General features: G+C 39.4%; 1 protein-coding gene across 9 annotated transcripts in view; it reads right to left on the bottom strand.

Moving 5' to 3' along the window:
- The window catches only part of MAPDA (N6-Methyl-AMP deaminase), a 32,300-nt gene that overhangs the window by 7,042 nt on the left and 5,378 nt on the right, over window positions 1-19,880 (bottom strand). For 5 of the 9 annotated variants that reach the window (XM_038009906.2, XM_073012108.1, XM_008016853.3 and 2 more), the window contains 8 exons: window positions 19,049-19,109; window positions 15,735-15,822; window positions 14,026-14,107; window positions 11,130-11,256; window positions 10,015-10,095; window positions 7,778-7,916; window positions 5,759-5,859; window positions 750-5,057 (listed from right to left, as the gene is read on the bottom strand). In XM_038009906.2, the coding sequence (XP_037865834.1) occupies window positions 4,863-5,057; window positions 5,759-5,859; window positions 7,778-7,916; window positions 10,015-10,095; window positions 11,130-11,256; window positions 14,026-14,107; window positions 15,735-15,822; window positions 19,049-19,109 (874 nt within the window). In that variant the 3' untranslated portion in view covers window positions 750-4,862. Of the gene's footprint in view, window positions 1-749; window positions 5,058-5,367; window positions 5,860-7,777; window positions 7,917-10,014; window positions 10,096-11,129; window positions 11,257-14,025; window positions 14,108-15,734; window positions 15,823-19,048; window positions 19,110-19,880 lie in introns of those variants that run through there. The other 4 variants (XM_038009909.2, XM_038009908.2, XM_073012109.1 and 1 more) reach the window with 3 other exon arrangements.

Here is a 19,880-nt window from a genome sequence, read left to right as displayed (position 1 = left end):
TGCAGCAAAGGAAGCAAAAAATGTGTATTAGCAGAAGCTGGACAATCCTGTTCACATCAGTTGTTTCCTTAGCGCCATTACTTTTCTTTTCCCCCATACTATCATTTTTCCTTTTATTGTTTGTTCTCTATGGCCAATGCCATAGAATGTAACATGTTTTTGCCATTCTCATTTATGGTAATCTGAATGTAGACTCTTGAGTCTTGTCAACGTAGTATAGGACTATTTTTACGGTGACCAGGTAAGAACAGGAAGATGAGGTAAGATTGTAAAGATACATCAGTTCTTTCCCCATTATTCAATTCAAAATCCAAAACAAAGACTTTACTCCTATACACTCAAATAGCTATGTAATGACATGCATGTCTCAAAAGTTTTAACATATAAAATGTTATGTAGAATTCTTTGAAACCATGGTGCTTAAAGTACCAGGTGTGTGTGTGTGTATTTTTTAAGAGCTTAAATTCTTCCTTTCCTACCACACCCAACATGGTGCTCTTTTAGAAACAAAACTTTGGAACAACTAGAAGTCAGGTTCAACACTAGAAACAGAAGTCCAATGTACCTCAGAGCTCAAAAAGGCTCTGGAGAGCAGAACTTCACTGTGGTCAAAGAGTAAAGTAAGAATATTAAAAAGAAAATACATTAATTCCCAGTTGACTCAGTTCAACCTGTATAACCCAATAGGATAAATCAGGGAAGTAATTTTAAAGTCTTCCATAATTAATGAGTTCCTTAAATTATTTAAGTAGAATTTAATTTACAAATATTTTATTGATATCTTTCTTAAATAGAGTACAGAAACCAAAGATACATCATTGTACACAGTGAGGTCTATATTCCAATAACTCATGCTGTGAGTCGCCAAGCACCTGAATATTTCTTAGGCCTCACATATTTCTGGTTGCCCAAAGTTGGCATTTAAGAGTTTTTAACAGATAAATGCAGGAGCTACATTTACAGAGACTAGGCCAAATTCTAATGAACTTAGTGCTCTTGATGTGGAACTAGTGCAGGCAAAATGAAGCTGCATTCCAGGTCAGTCCCATAACACTTCACCTCTGGGTTCATTTATGTATAGATAAGACACAAGCTATATATGATCTTAGCAACAGAGACAGTGAAAATAGCAGCTACGGTGGTGACCAGGTAAGTCTGGGATGGGGCTTTGAAGATGCAAATGGTATGCAGGTACAAGGTTACCTGGTATTAACAGTAGGGGGCAGGCGTACTTTCCAAAATGCTAGATCACTGAAGGAATCCAGGAAATAAGGTTTCAGTCTATTCCAATCTACATACACTGTATACAGTTTTTGTAACTTTTAATCTTGATATAATTTCAAACTTACAGAAAAAGTTCCAAGAGTACAAGAAACTCCTGTATACCTGGATTCACCAACTATTTATATTTTGCCTATTTGCTTTTCATTCTCTACGTATGTGAATGTGTGTGTATATACACTTTTTTTTTTTTTTGAAACAGGGTCTCACTCTGTCACCCAGACTGGAATGCAGTGATCTGATCATGGCTCACTACAGCCTTGACTTCCTGGGCCCAAGCCATCCTCCTGCCTCAGCTTGTTGAGTAGCTAGGAATACTGGCATGTGCCACCATGCCTGGCTAAGATTTTTTTTATTTTATTTTATTTTATTTTATTTTGTTTTATTTTATTTATTTATTTTTTTAATTTATTTATTATTATTAAACTTCAAGTTGTAGGGTACATGTGCACAACGTGCAGGTTTGCTACATATGTATTTTATTTGTAGCGATGGGGTCTCCCTATGTTCTCCAGTCTGTTTTGTTGTTTTTTTTTGAAATGGTCTCACTCTGTTGCCCAGACTGGAGTACAGTGGTGTGATCTCAGCTCACTGCAGCCTCGAACTCCCAGGCTCAAGTGATCCTTCCACTTCAGTCTCCTGAATAGCTGGGACTACAGGCATGGGCTACCATGCCTAATTTTTTTAAAAATGTTTTTTGGCAGACGGGGTTTCCCTATGTTGCCCAGACTGGTCTCGAACTCCAGGATCCTCTTGCCTCAGCCTCCCAAAGTGCTAGGATTACAAGTGTGAGCCATGGTGCCTGGCTCACATGTTTATTTGTTAAAAAAAATTCAATATTTCACCGTTAAATTTGATGTTAGCTGTAGTTTTTCAAAAATGCTCTTTATCAGCCAATCCACATAAATTCTAGAACCTCAAACAAAAAAACTTATGCCATCCCTACCCTCCCTTAAGACTAGCATGACTTTTATAGTGTGAAAAGAATTTCATAAGGCTAATAAATTAAAATCATACACTTCAATAGCTTTTGTATACATACTAAACAAAAAAAGGACTATAAAACTTTATAACCATATTTTCATTGAATATATTATCATGAACACTTTCAGTCATTAAAATCTATTCTGCAACATTTTTAGTGACTGCAATAGATCCACATTTTATGAATAAACTTTGATGTTTTTACTATACAATTTCTGTATGAGTAGATTGAGGGTAGAAAATAATATAATGCTATATATAATGCCACACAAAGCTACAAACACATATCTAAGAACTTCAAAAACCACAGAACTTCCCTCTACCCTGTTCCTTAAAACAAAGTCTGAGTGGAAAAAACAAACTTTTTTCCTCTGCTCTCACACCACAATAAAGACAGAAAACTTCTCTGACCAAATGTGTGTTTTTTTCCCCATCACCAACCAAGCAATCAATTTTGCAGCAGATACCATCTAGGTGTCCTCCAATTTCCCATGCTATCCCCTAGAGATGGCATTTGATCCCACAGACTGAGGGCCCAGTCCCACAAGACTGCTGCCCACTTCCAATGCCAAGTTCAAACCCCAGGTGGTTTTCAAATCAGGGTTCCCATGACCCCTCCTTGAGTTTAATTTGCTAGTAAAGCTCACAGAACTCAGGGAAACACTTAGGTTCACTGGTTTATTCTAAAGGACAGTACAAAGGATAGAGATGAAGAAATGGATAGAGCAAGGCATATGGGAAGGGACAAGGAGCTTCTATACCCTCTTCAGGTACAGCACCCTCTAGGGACCGCCACATGCTCAGTTACCTGAAAGTGCTCCAAAATCTGTTCTTTTGGAGTTTTATGGAGGTTTCATTATGAAGGTATGATTACCACTGGTCACTGGTGATCAACTTAACCTTCAGCCCTTCTCCCAAGAGTCTGGGGGAGGACTGAAAGTCCCAACTCTAATCATGCCTTGGTCTTTCCAGTAGGGGCTGCCAGCCAGCAGTCAACTCATTAGATACAAAAAGGCATCACTCTGGAGACATTAAGGATTTTAGGAGCAGTATGCCAGGAAACAGGGTCAAAGACCAAATAAATACTTTACAATATCACAGAAAACCTATCAGAAACCCTTAGTAATTTAAATTAGGGGTGTCATCAGCCTTAACTTCTTCTGATACCAGGGAAAAACACACATTCTAAAGAGCAAAGCAATTCAAGCATAACTTGGTATCTAATACACTCATTTTTTGTTTGCTTTTTTTTTTTTTTTTTTTTAACCTTTCAGAACTGTCTTAGTTTATCCCTTGTCTTCAGCTGAAATGGTCACAGTATGTGTGTTTATGTAAGCCTGCACCAGTGGTCCATCCTGTAGTGGTAGGGTTACAAGAGGCCCAGTGAACTCTACTTAACACAATGTTGCCACTACTAGAGGTATCTTTTAGACTGAGCAGAAAGTGAGTACTAAGGTGGAAATACAGCTTCCACAAAGAAAATGTAATAGAAGCTGTTTTAAAACTGAAAGCTGCAGTGATCTGTGATCAAGTCACTGCACTCCAGCCTGGGCAACAGAGTGAGAGCCTTTGCTGAAAAAGGAAAAAAAAAAAAGAAAGCTGCAGCTATTTCTGTCTTTCTCACCCCTCAGCCAGTTATTCTCTCCTCTTCCAAAATTGGAGCAATGATTTCAATCTCTTTCTAGTACTGACGGGACAATCGTAAAGAGGGCAAAACCAGATCTCAGCAACTAGCTTTGTCTGTCACTAGGGTCATCCCTAGGCATTCACACAATCCCTGGTATACAATGTGACCTGGTGTCAATGGTCTTGGGATCTTGGAGAATACTTTTTTTTTTTTTTTTTTGAGACAGGGTCTTACTCTGTCACCCAGGCTGGAGTGCTGTGGCATCACAGCTCACTGCAACCTCGAACATCCCTGGGCTCAGGTCTCCTCCCACCTCAGCCTCCCTGGTGGCTAGGACTACAGGTGTGCACCACTGTGCCTGGCTAATTTCTGTTTGTTTGTTTTTGTAGAGACAGGGTTTCTCCATGTTGCCTAGGCTGGTACTGAACTCCTGGGGTCAAGCAATCTGCCCACTTTGGCCTCCTAAAGTGCTGGGATTACAGGCATAAGCCACCACATCCAGCTGGGGAATACTTTTAAAAACTTAAAGCAAGTGAAGGGAGTCTGATGAAGGTAAACACAATAAAATATAAAGCTGTTTAGAAGGCTTAAAGGTCTTGGCAGTAACCTAATTTCCTCACTTTCCTAACTTTATACTAGTAATTCCAAAACATTTCCTGATGAGAAACTTTGATTTCCCTGAAGTTTTATGATCACTAATGGGGAAGGACCACTGAGTCACAATAATCACTGGTGGAATGGGGATTTAATTAGCAACAACAGTCAAATCCCACCCAGTAAGCACCTGAGAGCTTGTGAGTCAGTTGAAGACACATATTTACTGAGTACCTGCCACATGTAAGGTGCTGGTGATAGAGCCCAAGGAACTTGGCTGCTATGCTTCAAAGGAGTGGTGGACTGTTTTCCTAAGTGGGATATGGCAGGACCTTGATTGCAACATATACTTAGAAGTAGTTCACCTCATTACAGCTTAAAAATGTAACACTCTGGGCTTCAGGTGATTCCATTTCTTCCTCAGTTCAGATCTGGTGCTGTCAGAAGCAAAGATGTAGTTGATGGATTCATAAGACAGATCCCACACCTGAGACTGGGTCAAATTAAATGTTTCAGCTGCCAGCTGGTACTCCTGAGACAGGTGTGTTGCAAAAACACCCTTATCATCAGTCTGCCAACGTAAACAAGAATGTTTCAAAATGAAAAAGGAAGGATTTTTCAAAAACGACCATCCTTTTGTTTAGAGTCTATTTTCCTATTTACTATACTTCTTTCAAGAGTCTAAACAAGGCCTACAAATTTATCTGTACATAGCTGTAACTAAACAGACTTATTTATACCTTAAGAAAAGACACCAGAGCAGTGTTTCAACTCTGGCTGTATATTAAAATTATCTAAGGAGTTGTTAAAGCCTATCTATGCCCAGGACTCACCCCAGATCAAATAAAACAGAATCTCATGGGATGGGTGTGGAGCATCAATTTGTTTTTAAGTCCTCTCAAGTACCTTTTGCTATAGAGCCAAACCAGAGTCACCCTGGCCCTCTGCAGTCTCTCATGTCCCAGTCCCTTTTCTTTTTTTTCTTTTGAGATGGAGTTTCACTCTTGTTGCCCAAGCTGGAGCGCAATGACATGATCTCCGCTCACTGCAACCTCCTCCTCCCGGGTTCAAGTGATTCTCCTGCCTTACTCTCCCAAGTAGCTGGGATTACAGGTGTGCGCCACTATACCCAGCCATGCCCCAGTCCCTTCTAACTCCTCTACTTGGGCATTATCCTCAGACATGCAAGGCAGTCAGCTAGGTAGTGAACATCTGACTTAATGCAACTCAGGGAGCAAAAAGGAGCAAAATACTTCACACGGAACACCTTACACAGATCACAGAAGGATGGGCAATGCTGTACCAGAATCCGAAATGGTGCTGGTCATAAGATGGAACTGTCTGACTTTTGACGTTTGAGGTCAAACAGAGTTCTAGATGAAAAGGGGAAAAAAATCTTATTAAAAGCAAATAAGTGAACTCATTGTGTTCACCAAGTAGACACATGAGAAATCTTTCCAAAATTTGCTAATTTAGTTTATTAGTTTACAAAGCTGACCTTTCCTTATGTGTGAAAATTTGTAGTTCAATTAGTGTAGTTGTATATGAAATATGTGCTGCAACTTATGGCAACAGCGGTACCAGGCAAGGAATTAATATCCCTTTAACGGCCATGCACTTCTCTTTCTTTGACCAAAATAGAGAGGAAAGAGGAATGTCATGATGAAAAAAGCAGAGAATTATCAATGATAGGAGCAGAAGGGTTTTTTGAAAAGCTACTGCAATCCCTCCTGGTCTAACAGTGGAAGCCAAAACAAAGGTAAGAAAACTGTAGCACTGCGTGTGAGAGCATTATGAAGAGCTAAGACTGAGCAGAGACTTTGCCATGGCTTCTAAGAACCCCTAAACACTTTCACCCATCATCCATTCACCTCCTTCTGATTCTAGGTAAGTTAAATCCATCTTAAGAATGACTCCTACTATTGACCGGGTGCGGTGGCTCAAGCCTGTAATCCCAGCAATCTGGGAGGCCAAGGTGGGTGGATCACAAGGTCAGGGGATCAAGACCATCCTGGCTCACACAGTGAAACCCTATCTCTACTAAAAACACACACACACACACACACAAAATGAGCCAGGTGTGGTGGCGGGTGCCTGTAAGTCCCAGCTACTAGGGAGGCTGAGGCAGGAGAATGGCGTCAACCCAGCAGACAGAGCTTGCAGTGAGCCGAGACTGCGCCACTGCACTCCAGCCTGGGCAACAGAGCGAGACTCCATCTCCAAAAAAAAAAAGAGAATTGACTCCTACTACTAACAAATTCCTTCCTGGAAATATTACCAGTTTCCCCAGCCAGAGTAAATATATGACTGACTTGATTGATGGCATCTGCTCACCTGAGTAAGGCAGCCTCAACACAGGCTCCCTCAGTTTAAGGGATGACAAACCCAAACTCCCCACCTCACTCTGTTGGGAGCAGAGCCAGGCCACCACACCAAGTAAGATCACTATGCCAGTGGTTCCCATTCTCTCCACTTTGGTGGATATTTAAAATTTTCCTTAGTTAACAAAAAAAAAAAAAAAAAAAGCAAATCTCACCCATTATGAATTGCTGAAAACTCTATAGTTAAAACATACTCACACAAGCATTTTCATAAATTGGTAAATTTAGCAAATTGATCATTCTGTAAAATGGTTTGCAGCCAACCACTTCTTCCTTTAGAAAGGCCTTTCCTAACCATCCAATCGAAAGTGGTTATACAATCACTACTATATCAGCCTGTTTAATTTTCTTCATAGAACACTGACACTTTCTTGTATATTTGTTTACCGTCTTCCCTCTGCTAGAATATGAGTTTCTTGGGAAAGAAATCTTGCCTGTTTTGTGTACTGCTCTATTGACAGCAATGACAACAAAGTAGGCACTTCATAAACACAGACAATGAAGTGTGTAATGATCAACAGACATGTGAAAATATACTTGGGATTTTCCATGTTTAAGTTTTAAATAATGTTACATATTTTCATAACACATGTCAATTTTGTTAAAGTCATTTCAAAATTCTAGATGACCCTTTATTCCTTTAAAAAATTCTTATTGAGTTCCAAGCATTGGAGAATGTAGCAATGAATAAGACAAGCGGGGCCCTGCTCTCATATAGAGCTTTATTCTAATGGAAGCTAAAGCTTTCTGTTACTTAAATAAGGCTCAGAAAGCACACACTCCATGCATCTTTTAATAGCGAGATGACATTCGTACTTTTAGAACACTACTTCTCTACAATCCCCAGAAAACCTGGGGATTGGGGGAGGGACAGAGAGTCATCTGGAAGACCTGAAACTCCAAGCCTTACCCAGTGGTATCCGATGTTGCCTCACAAAGTCCACCAGATCCAGGGATCCTCTCTCACCGGAGTTGAGAAATGTTCCATGCCCGATTCTGTCAGGAAGCAAATCCAGGAGTATTTGTGTTTCTTTTTTTTGGTTTGGAATCTAAAGGGGAGGAAAGGGGATCAATGGCCTCTTTCAGTGGTTCTTAAAGAGTATTTTTTTTCTATAGCTAGGTACTCTGCCCCTCTGAGTAGTACTTAATGCAGACCTTTTGGAAAACTGAACTACTACTGCCTTCCTAGCTCTTTTTGACTTTTATCTTCTCATTCTTTCCTCAATATTCTTCTAGATTCATTTCAATTATAATAATAAACACTTATTAAGAACCTACTTTGTGCTTTTTCACAGAAATTATTTAAGGCCTCACAAGAATCTTAAAAAGTATTAAGATGAAGAAATTAAAGCTGAGAAAAATTAAGTAATTTTCGAAAAATAAAACTTCACAACTCTATATGTATGTTCTGTAATATGCATTTGTTTATATATATTATAAAAAGTTCTCAAAAAATATAAACACAAAACTGTTAACAGTATTAACTCTAGGAAGCAAAAAAAATAGAAATTGGGCTTTTAATTTTTAATACTTTCCTTCTTGACACTTGGATTTTTTTCAGTTACACATAACTCTTACAGTTAAAAATGTAAAGCTTTTTTTTTAAAAAGTTGTCCAAGGTCATAGAGCTAGTGAATGGCAGAGATAAGGGTGAAACCTAACTCAGTCTGACTCCAGGGCCCAGTTACTTCCCTCACAGTGTGCTCATCATGTTTGATTCTGACAAAGCTGGCTATGTACATATCACAATCACCATGAAAGTGTCTGGCTGTGCTCTTTATCTCTTGGATTGCCCAAAACACAAATTCTTAGAACATTTTTAAATGAAAGGTTTTATATCCAATGGACTGGATAATAAAAGCAACAGAAACGAAGGTAAAGAACAAGTGCTGATGTTGTACACAAGGCCAGAGATAACCGGTCACTGTCACACGTGCTATTCCCTTATAATGACCAATGGTTTCTATCACGCATCAGGTAGGTCAGCCATAGGATGTCCTGTGGATGAAAAGTCTTTCTAATTAGAGTATGGAAACATGGATTCTAGATTTTAAGTCCTGCCACTAGATTACTGACATTCTACTTATAGACATAAAAGATACAAGTACTGGCAAGGGGTTCTGATTTTTTTCCTTAATCTTTAAATCATGATACTACTTAAACTTTATACATTACCCCTTTAATACAATAACTCTGTGAGGTAAGTAGACTAAGTATTATTTTCTGCATTTAAGAAATAAATAGAAGTATTGAGGTAAAAAGTAAACCCATCTATAAAATGGGGTAAATTGCAGCAGAGTCCCTCACAAGGGGTTTGCCTCACAAGGATGTGCTTACAAAAGTGACTACTTCCCAGCAATTATCTGTCACTACGTTCATGCTACCAGTGAGCTTGGGGCTGATGATGGAACTGGACCTCTTTGCTGGGCTTTGTAAAATGACGAGCTGCTTCCTTTATTGCCATTGGATGTGATAAAAATCAGGTCCCTTCTACTATGAGGACAGGTGAGATAAATTGGTGCTTTTCTTAGAGTCAGCTTGCCAATGACAAGACAAATGTTGGAAATTCATGCATTTTCTCTAGCAAGATGTCATTAAGCTGCTTTTAATGACACAGCTGACATTTGAGTCAACAACCACTCCCAGGAACCACAAAAGGATAAAAACAGTAACACTAGAGACTAAAGCAAGTCATGTATTTAAAAATATTTCTACTTTCCCGTTTTTAAAAATGTTTTTCCAATCTAGGTTTATTCCTAGTCACTTACAAATGACCCTATTATTTTCTTTTTCTTTTTTTTTTTTTTGAGACGGAGTCTGGCTGTGTCTCCCAGGCTGGAGTGCGGTGGCGCAGTCTCGGCTCACTGCAAGCTCCGCCTCCCGGGTTCATGGCATTCTCCCGCCTCAGCCTCCCAAGTAGCTGGGACTACAGGCGCCTGCTACCACGCCCGGCTAGTTTTTTGTATTTTTAGTAGAGACGGGGTTTCACCATGTTAGCCAGGATAGTCTCGATCTTCTGACCTTGTGATCCACCCGCCTCAGCCTCCCAAAGTGCTGGGATTACAGGCTTGAGCCACCGCGCCCGGCCATGACCCTATTATTTTCTATTACAATCTGTCCCTTTTAGCCTAAGACAATATTATTTACCTCTGAAAGATGCAATGCCAACTTCAGACCTGCTTTCTTAGCTTCTAAAAGAGGTTCCATGAAGTCTTTTGCTTGTCCTACCTTAAAGATAAAAGTTAAAATGAGGATGCGTGAGAATTCTGGGAAAACTGAGGAACTGAGTACTCCATTCCAATAAACAACATAATGGCAGAAAAAATTACGGTAGATTAATTCATTTGCATATCTTGTTTATAAAGCACCTACAATGTGCTAGCCACTTTGCTGAACACAAAGCTGGCAAAGGCACAGTCCCTGACCTCGAGAATCTTGTCTAGTATCAGTAAACTGAGGTCAGTCAGCTAAGCTGGATATAGTAGTCACCAAATTTTATGCCTGGAAGGACACCTAGATATCCAGAGCTAAGGGGAACTCACTCACTTGACTCAGGAACTCTCATGATTACTCAAAATACTTCTGTTAAACAGGTGGATAAAAAGAAGGGCAGAATACTCCAGGTTTGGACAAAGCCATAAGAATCAGTTTCATGGGACTCTCTTATTCAGTTGTTTTCACCCAGGAGCAATTCTGCCCCCCAGGGGCTATTTGGCAATGTCTGGAGACATTTTTGGTTGTCACATCTCGAAGAGTGCTACTGGCATCTAGTGGGTAAAGGCCAACGATGCTGCTAAACATCCTACAATGCACGGGGCAGCCCCACAACAAATTATCCAGCCCCAAGTATCAAGATTTCTGCTTGAATCTGACATTCAAGAAGCTCAGGTCAACATTTCTCAACTATCTATGAAATAGTTAAGCCCCAACACCCTAAGACATCCATCCACTGTATGTAATGAATTACATTATAGTGCATATAGTCTGGTACTAGCTGTGCACCATCTTTAGAAGAATGGAGAAAACAGTCATATAGTCAGGCAACTGTTTTTTTTTTAGTGTACTTAATTGTTTCACAGAACCTTGGATGAGAGCTGCTCTAGGCATTCTGGTCATCCAGGGCAGAACAGGCCTTCATCCACAGAATGGAGTGTCTGCTAGACACTCTGCAGAATGCAACGCAAGATGCCCGAAGCTAGTCCTTATCCCACTAACTGATTCTACCTTTTAGAATTAAAATATATGTAGGAAAAATAACTTACAGTTGGGTCTCCACTGAGGTCAAGGCCAAGAACTGTACCCTCAGTAGAAAGGAAGAACTCCTCAGCAAGTTTTACAGTCTCCTTGGCTACTAAAGGGCCACCTCTTCTGTCAACTGCTATCAAATACCTTTAACATAAGAAAGACAGAGTTAAAAACTAATATGACACAGATGAAAAAGACAATTCTGAGTACAGCCAGACAGAGATGGCAGTCTCTATAATACATCTCACTAGGAAAAGTATAGCCTGACTGAATCTAGACAACCTGACATTTTACTTTGCCATATGGACTGAGACATGAATTCCTAAATAGCATCAACCATCTAGTCAGTGTTCAGATCTACAGTTGTCTTTTGAGGTTTTTTTGTTCCTGTATTTGTTTCTTCAGTTTGTTTGATTCAGGATCCAAACAAGGTCCACACTTTGTGTAAGTCAATGTGTCTTCTAAGCCTGTCTTAATCTACAACCATTCCTTCCTCTCCTCCCACCTCCCACCCTGCTTTTCTTGTAACCTCTTTGTTGAAGAAACCAAGTTGTTTGTCCTACAAAGTTTTCCATGGTCTGGATTTTGTTGATTGTATCCCTGTGTTGTTAACATGCTGTCCTATTTCTTATATTTCCTATCTAGTCTAGAGGCAGATCAGGTTCCATTTTTTGGTAAGAGTAAACTGGTGGTGGTGTGCTCTTAGGAGGCTGAGATCCATTATTTCATTAGGGGTTACAAAATTAGAAATATTCTCATTCAAAAATGTATCAAATATCTGATAAAAGTTAATTCTTCAAATATTAGCTGGAATTCTATAGGACTATTGAATAACCAGAGAATCTCTGTTAATCCTTTTTTTTTTTTTTTTTTTTTTTTTTTTTGAGACAGAGTCTTGCTCTGTGCCCAGGCTGGAGTGCAGTGGCTTGATACTGGCTCACTGCAACCTCTGCCTCCCAGGTTCAAGTGATTCACCTGCCTCAGCCTCCTAAGTAGCTGGGACTACAGGCATCTGCTACCACGCCTGGCTTTTTTGTATTTTTAGTAGAGATGGGGTTTCACCATGTTGGCCAGGAAGGTCTTGATCTCTTTGACCTCATGATCCACGACCTTGGCCTCCCAAAGTGCTGGGATTATAGGCGTGACCCACTGCACCCAGTCAATATTTCTTTTTTTCTTTTTTTTTGAAACAGAGTCTCATTCTTCTCACCCAGGCTGGAATGAAATGGCACGATCTTAGCTCACTGCAACCTCCACCTCCCGGGTTCAAGTGATTCTGCCTCAGCCTCCCGAGTAGCTGGGATTACAGGTGCCTGCCACCACACCTGGCTAATTTTTGTATTTTTAGTAGAGATGGGGTTTCACCATGTTGCCCAGGCTGGTCTTGAACTCCTGACCTCAGGTGATCTGCCCGTGCTGGCTTCCCAAAGTTCTGGGATTACAGGCATGAGTCACCATGCTTGGCCTGTTAATATTTCTTGAATACCCAGAGAACCCCTATAATTTTTCTAAAGCAGTTATTAGCTTACTATTTATTCACAAATTCCTTCAGCATTTGTTCATTTATTCATTTACAAAATGTAGATCAACAATATATAAAATGATGTATCTTTTTTTTCACTTAGCAACTTCCCATGCCATTAAAATAATGTTAGAAAATAGTATGAATCATGTGAACATACCATAATGTAATTATCCTCTGAATGCTGGACATTCTAGGCTATTTTCTAATTTTTGTTATAACATTATAATAAGGAATCTTATGCATAAATTGATCTATTTCCTAGGATGCATTTCTGGCACAGAATTGCTGGGTCAGAGGGAAAAACTTTTTTATAAATTTTGACATACACTGCTCTTTAGAGAGGCTTTTGCCTCCCCTTACCTGTGTACCAGTGCAGGATTTAAAGAGGTTTTATTAATTACATATGCTTACCAGCAGTGTGCAACTTTACAAACACTTGCTATTACTTTTTTTAGCCTATGGAAACAGCATTGTAATATATGATTAATGAGTTTAGTAGTTTTCTATGTATTTCTATACATTTACCAGCTCTTTGTATGTCTTCTTCTCTGCATTCTATTCTTCTGCTTGGTTTTTTATTGGGGTTATTAGTTTAGTTAAGCTTAATTTTTAGAGTCTTATAACCTGAAACTATACAGCTAGCTTTTTTTCTTTCTTCATTTAGGGCTTTGTTGAGCCCATACTATGTACCTACTTTATGGTAAGTACTAAAGATGTAGTGGTGAATCATAAAACAAGGTCCTTGGCTTCACTACACTTACACTCTAGCGGGTGGGCATACATACAAACTAACGCAAGATAATTCCTTATCTTGTTACAAATAATGCCATAAAGGAAATAGATGGGTGACTAGAGGATTAGTGGGGCACTTTAGACAGAGTGGTAAAGGAAGGTCCCTCTGAGGAAGTAACAGCCAAATTGAGATCTGAATAATGAGAAGCAGCCAGCCAGCTAGGCAGGAATCTCGTAGAAATGTGTTCTGGGGAATACTAAACAAAGGTGCTGAAGGGGGACAGTTTTCTTGCTTATTTTAGGAAGAGACAGCACGCCCACGGTAAGGGAGGAGGAGTGGTCTAGATGAGCTGCTGAAGTAACAGAGGCAGCCAGATCATGTGGGACCTTGTAGGCCACAGTAAGAAGTTCATTTTAGCTTAACGGCAAAGGAACACCATACTTTACTCATGTAAAAATATTCAGAATTATATTGCCTTATGAATAAATTCAGAATTATGTTCTCACTTTAAACAACAGGGTTCTTGATTTTGTTTTTCTATTGTATAAATCAATGAATGATTAATTCTAAAAAATCCATTACACTCACGATCAAAACAGTAAAAATTAACATTCTGGTTTTGTAAATGTTAACTACTAAGGTACAATCTTCTTACCTAACATCAATGTCTAAGTTTTCTTGTTTGGACTGTTTTATACCTTCAAGTATAGATTCCACATAAGTCTTTTTAGTCATTCCTGGAAACGACATATAGAAAACACATGTAAAGAGATCATCAACTATTTCATCCTTCACCTTCAGCAATCCTATATGAACAAGTACACTTTCACTTTATGCTATGACAAGGGCATGGTTAAAGATGAGTGAAAACATGGCCCTTATGGGTACATTTGAGTAAATGCAAATTATACTTTAATAAAATTGGGGGAAAATGAAGTGTTACAGAAATGAAATGAAAAAAATAAAGACTTTTTTTTTTTTGAGACAGGGTCTGGCTGTCACCCAGGCTGGAGGGCAGTGGCATGATCACGGTTCACTGCAGCCCTTGGAGCCCACAGAGGTAGGGTCTCACGATGTTGCCCAGGCTGGTCTCGAACTTCTGGCATCAAGTGATCCTCCTGCCTCAGCCTCCCAAAGCGCTGGAATTACAGGCATGAGCCATTGCACTCTGCCCATATACACATCTTTAAATAGAGGAGATACTACTAGGTATATATGTACCCAGTTCAGTCATTTAACATGATTCTGAGTATTTCCCCATGTCATTAAAGTGTCTTCACTAGTATTTTTAATAGACGTCTAATATTCCATTAGCCTTTATTTAACCATTCCTCTACTGTTGCATATTTAGGTTAATATCCTTCTTTTGGAACTCCATTGAAAGAGCCCTACGAGTTTGCTCTTCTCTCCTTCCCTTTCACTACTCTCACCAGTACAACGTGGAACTGATTCTACAGTTCAAAAATGCAAGATGACAGCCTTCTCCTTATCTTATGTAAACACTTACACTTTACAATAATAGTTTCAAAAATTTTACCCCCAAATGATTACTAAGCTACACATATCAGGAAACAAGATGACCTAGGTCTCTTTGGGTCATAAACAAGGTGCTAAGAGGGCCCCAATGCCTCCTGATGCTGATTATAGAAGGAGGATCTCAGGAAATTCCTCCAGACCATAGCCAGATCTCATCTCTATCCAAAGAGGTTTTACCACATCACAGCTTGCTCCTGGCCTAAGAAACTATTCCCTGAGAAGTGAATGAATAATTTTAGTAACTACCACAAAACATGATTCTGCATCCACTCAACAGCATTGTCTCACAAGTGCCTGTGATGCAGGGAGCAAGAATCAGCCTCCGCTTGTGCCAATGCAAACATAAGGAGCAGGTATCCTTTTCTCAGAGTGAAAACAACTAAACAAGGAAAAACAAAAGAAACTTGCAGGCCTTTGTTTCCCCTCCTTAAACAGATAATGCCTGACTGGAATTTTACTACTTAAAGAACAACTCACTCATTAATAATGTACATCAGGATGGGTGCAGTGGCTCACACCTGCAATCCCAGCACTTATAGAGGCTGAGGTGATCGTTGGGCCCAGGAGTTTGTGGTTACAGTGAGCTATGTTTGCATCACTGCACTCCAGCCTGGGCAAGACAGCAAGACCCCGTCTCTAAAACAAACAAAATGAACATCATTAACGTACATCAGAGAGAGGACTTGGACTGTTGACTAAAGGTTCAATGAAATACAGAACAACACAATAGTGTAAAAGTTAGTGCTTCATATTCCCACTCACAAATGTGTGAGTGATCAAAGCACATAGGAAAAAGACAGTATATTTGCTGAGAAGTATAAATTCTACCGGTAGCATTTTCTCTTCTGGGTGTGCTCCTTAGTTCCAGGTACTTGACACCATCATCTGCAAATTCTTTTATGACATCTTTTGTGACCTGATAATAAAGATAATATACACAATATTGATAATGTTTGTGTAAGGGTCCCAATGAACGTGCCAAGTGCTGCAGCTTTATTTTATTCATTAAATTTGATTTGCAAGAAATGTTAGAAGTTTCGCACGTGGTAGAGATTATCCACTGTCACATCCCTGATGGAGACTATGCAGGGCTGCAATATTTACAATCACTCCCATCACCCCTCATTCCCACGTTCAATCCCAATCTGCACACCAGCTACACTTTTTGTTTCTTTCCCCCTTTTTAAACATTTATTTCCTAGTATTTATAATAGCAGAATGATAAAATAGAGAAATGGCACAAAAATAAAACCGGTTGGAACCACCTCTATATGTGTAGACTGCTAGGAAATGCACATACGGAAATAAACAGCTAAAATGATTAGGTATTACTGATGTGCTATTTGAAGTCATGGCTTAAGGTTTTTATTCAAGTTATTAGGAATAAGTTACATTTTTCAATAAATTCTGGAAGTGTTAAATTTTCTCAAGAATTACTTAGGGCAAAGAAAGTAGGTGATAAATATGAGTAAAACTGTATCCAATTTAGTGCAAATCTCAATAATCCAAAAGTTCCTGAAGTCATGTTTTCCCTTTCTGCCTTCAATCCTAAAAAATCTACAAGAAAAAAGGCTAGGTTGGCGAAGCTGTGACAAACTGCCCTAATTAGTCCTCACAGTTGGTATCCTAATCTTAATCTGCTTTGACTACACGCACACAGGCATGCGAGTGCAGCATCCTGGCAAAGCAAGAGGGGCTGGCTGTTTGTACAGACAGTGCCTAACAGTATGGCACTACCTTGGTGAATTGATAGCAATCCAAGTTGTAGGCCTCTTCTTTTTTCTTTTTCCACTAAAGACAAAAACGAACTTATTATAATGTAAGCAGAATGGGTATCTCAGTTTCATCAAGAGGTCTAAAGACCCAGATTCTGAGAATACAGCCAAAGATAATACATCAGCATTCTAAATCCATGGAACTCCTGGACCAAGCAAGATACTACTGCTATTCCACCAACGAGCATGATACTACAACCTCCATGCCATCATTCATGGCATTGGCCCCATGGCACTGCTACTCCAGGAACTCCCTCTTGCTGTCATTGACACTACGAAATTGTGGCCTCACCTTTGTATTAATAGGTTGAGGAACCTGGATCTTGTCATTGCCCCAGAACAGAACAGACCCACACTCACCTACCCCAGCTCACATGAGACTAACGCAGAAACCTGTTTGACAATGAGGAATAGGGTAGAAGTGAGGGTTTGAAATAGTAGTCCTTTAAAGTGACTACTATCCAAGGCTCCCTCTTTCTGAGTGGCTAGGTACCTGTAAAACCAAATGAACAATGAAAAACTAACAAGTATGGAGCAAGAGCAAAGGGAGGAAGATTTATCTAGGCCACAGTGAAGCCTACAGAACCATCCCTAACCCACATTGAAGAACATTTCCCTGGGGTCCACATCTGTGTCTGCCAGATTTAGCCCTTTCTGTGATGTGTGGCAGGTAGTGCAGTAGGTACTGCAGACACTTCTTTGGGCTTTCCTCTCCTATGCGCTGGACTGACAGTATCTATTCAAATTCTTTTTCCGGGCAAAGTACAACACAATTAGTTAAGTTCCTACTTACTCAAACCTCTCTAAGACTGTATAAGCTTAAATGGGAAAGAGCACGAGCTCTGCGACCAGATAGTGCACCACTTACTGTGTGTGTGTGATCTTAAGCAAGTTACACTTAACCTCTTTAAGCCTATTTTTTCATCTACAAAAAGGGAACAATAAAAATACCTACTTCTGAAAGTAGTCCTAAGAATAATGTCTGGTACATGTAACAACGAGTATCATTTTTTCAGCCACACTCCAATCCTCTCTTTGAGATTATACCCAGGTCACCTTGACTGGAGTTTTCAGTGATCTCCCTCACACTCAGTTCTACATTTACAATCAATCTCTTACTCTCATAGACGTTTCATTTATCATATAGGGCACCCCCACTGTCACCCTCTGAACCACCTAATAGCACTAGGTCAAATGCACAGAATCTTATTTCTTACCTAATTTAATAAAGATTTTCAACTTTCATTGTGAAATGAATGTAGCAACGAACATGCCATTATTATACCCATAGAGTATTAAACTGTCAAAATTTAAATTTCATCATTTTGCTCTACAACACTCTTCAACAAAGTAAGATCAGAGCCCCTGTGGTGGACGTTCTTAGCAATGTTCAATGGTATCTTTTGAGACGCTGCTTAGAGAATGCCCTTTTGGTTCCCTATAAATCCTTGTGTGTGTCTCTAGCACAGAGCTTACTACACTATGTTGCAATATCTGCTTATTGGTCTGTCTCTCCAACCTAATTATAAACTCCTCAGGGGCAGAAACTGTGTCAATCTCTCTAAGACTTTACCACAGTGCCTGGAACACTGTGGACACTCAGTCAACTTTTGTTGAATGAAACTAAAAGGTGATTAATTTACTTACTACTTATCATGAAGATCAATCTTTACCAAAGAGGGAAATTTTTGCTTGATCAGTCAAAAGTTACCACTCCAGAAACACAGGTTATACTTTCTTTGCATTTTTTTTCTACTGGTTATGATCACTGACACAATTTTGCTTCTCTCCATTTAGAAAGAGAACATTTTAAAATGCCATCCTAGTCAGATCAATGATACAGAAGACAATCTTCCATGTTAGACTCTAGTATAGTGGAGCTTCAGATAAGAGAACACAGTGGTATCCTTTGTGCCCTCAGAGGGAAGGCACAATTTCCCTAGGGATTAATCACTTAATCTCTAAGCTCTTCGTGAACTTCTTCCTTCTCTGTAATGTCCACCCATGAAGTAAGTCTCCTACGTAACACAGACAATGCCTTATTAAGGATATCTCCATCTGTGGTCTAGTATTTCATATATGTATGTTATATATGAAAAACAGGACCAAATTTTCTCTTCCATATTGTCCTCTATCCTATAGAAGATGCTCTTCCTGGTTCTTTCCTCATATCTTTTACAAGAAACACAGTCTTTCTGTGCTAGCTCTTAGGGAAATGTCTTACATCGGTTTTGAAAAGAGTTGCCTTAATAGAGAAGACATTTTTCATCACTCTTAATGAGAGCAAAAATGAAAGGTCATGTGCAGTCATGAAAGGAAATTACTTCATAATTTTTAAACCATTCTAAATATTCGTTCATGTCTTACCATTAGAATATCTTCAGGGCTACTAGTAAGTTGATGAATAGTTTGAAACATCTGGAAACATCTGCAACGTGAATGAAAAGTTTTAACATATTCTAATCATCAAAGAAACTCACTAACTGAATGAATTAAATTTTAGGCTAATAGTAAATATATATTTATATTTAAAAACGACAACAGAATAGATGTTTCAAAAATTACATTGACCTGGAAAGATAATCAAATGACTGAAAATAAAACATTACTGGTATTTTTAAGTGGGAAATACTAGTACCCCCTTCTCCAACCCACCCCTGACACGGGGAAATTCAATATGCCTATATTTTCAAATCTAAAGACTACCCCAGCCTGGGTATGATGGCTCATGCCTGTAATCCCAGAACTTTAGGAGGCCAAGGCAAGTGGACAGCTTAAGCCCAGGAATCTGAGACCAGCCTGGGCAACATAGGGGGACCCCCATCTCTAAAAAAAAATTCAAAAAAACATTAGCCAGTCATGGTGGCGTGCACCTGTGGTCCCAGCTACTTGGGACGCCAAGGTGGGAGGACTGCTTGAGCCCCAGAGGTCGAGGCTGCAGTGATCTGTGGTCACGCCACTGCACTCCAGTCTAGGCAACAAAGTGAGATCCTGTCTCCAAAAAAAAAAAACAAAAGAAAGAAAGAATATCCCAATATAACTTCACAAACAACAGAAATCACTAGAAATACTGTCAACAGTCTAACAGCTGGAAAAAAATGCTGTATGTTAAGATATTTGCTCCATGCCAGATGCCAACCCCATTTCTGTTAACTACTAAAATCTGAATTCTTACATACTACTTACAATCTCAAAATAC

The sequence above is a fragment of the Chlorocebus sabaeus genome, chromosome 26, assembly GCF_047675955.1.
Source record: "Chlorocebus sabaeus isolate Y175 chromosome 26, mChlSab1.0.hap1, whole genome shotgun sequence".
Lineage (NCBI taxonomy): Eukaryota > Metazoa > Chordata > Mammalia > Primates > Cercopithecidae > Chlorocebus > Chlorocebus sabaeus.
Note: the sequence above shows the minus strand (reverse complement) of the source record. Positions and strands in the feature narration are given on the sequence as shown.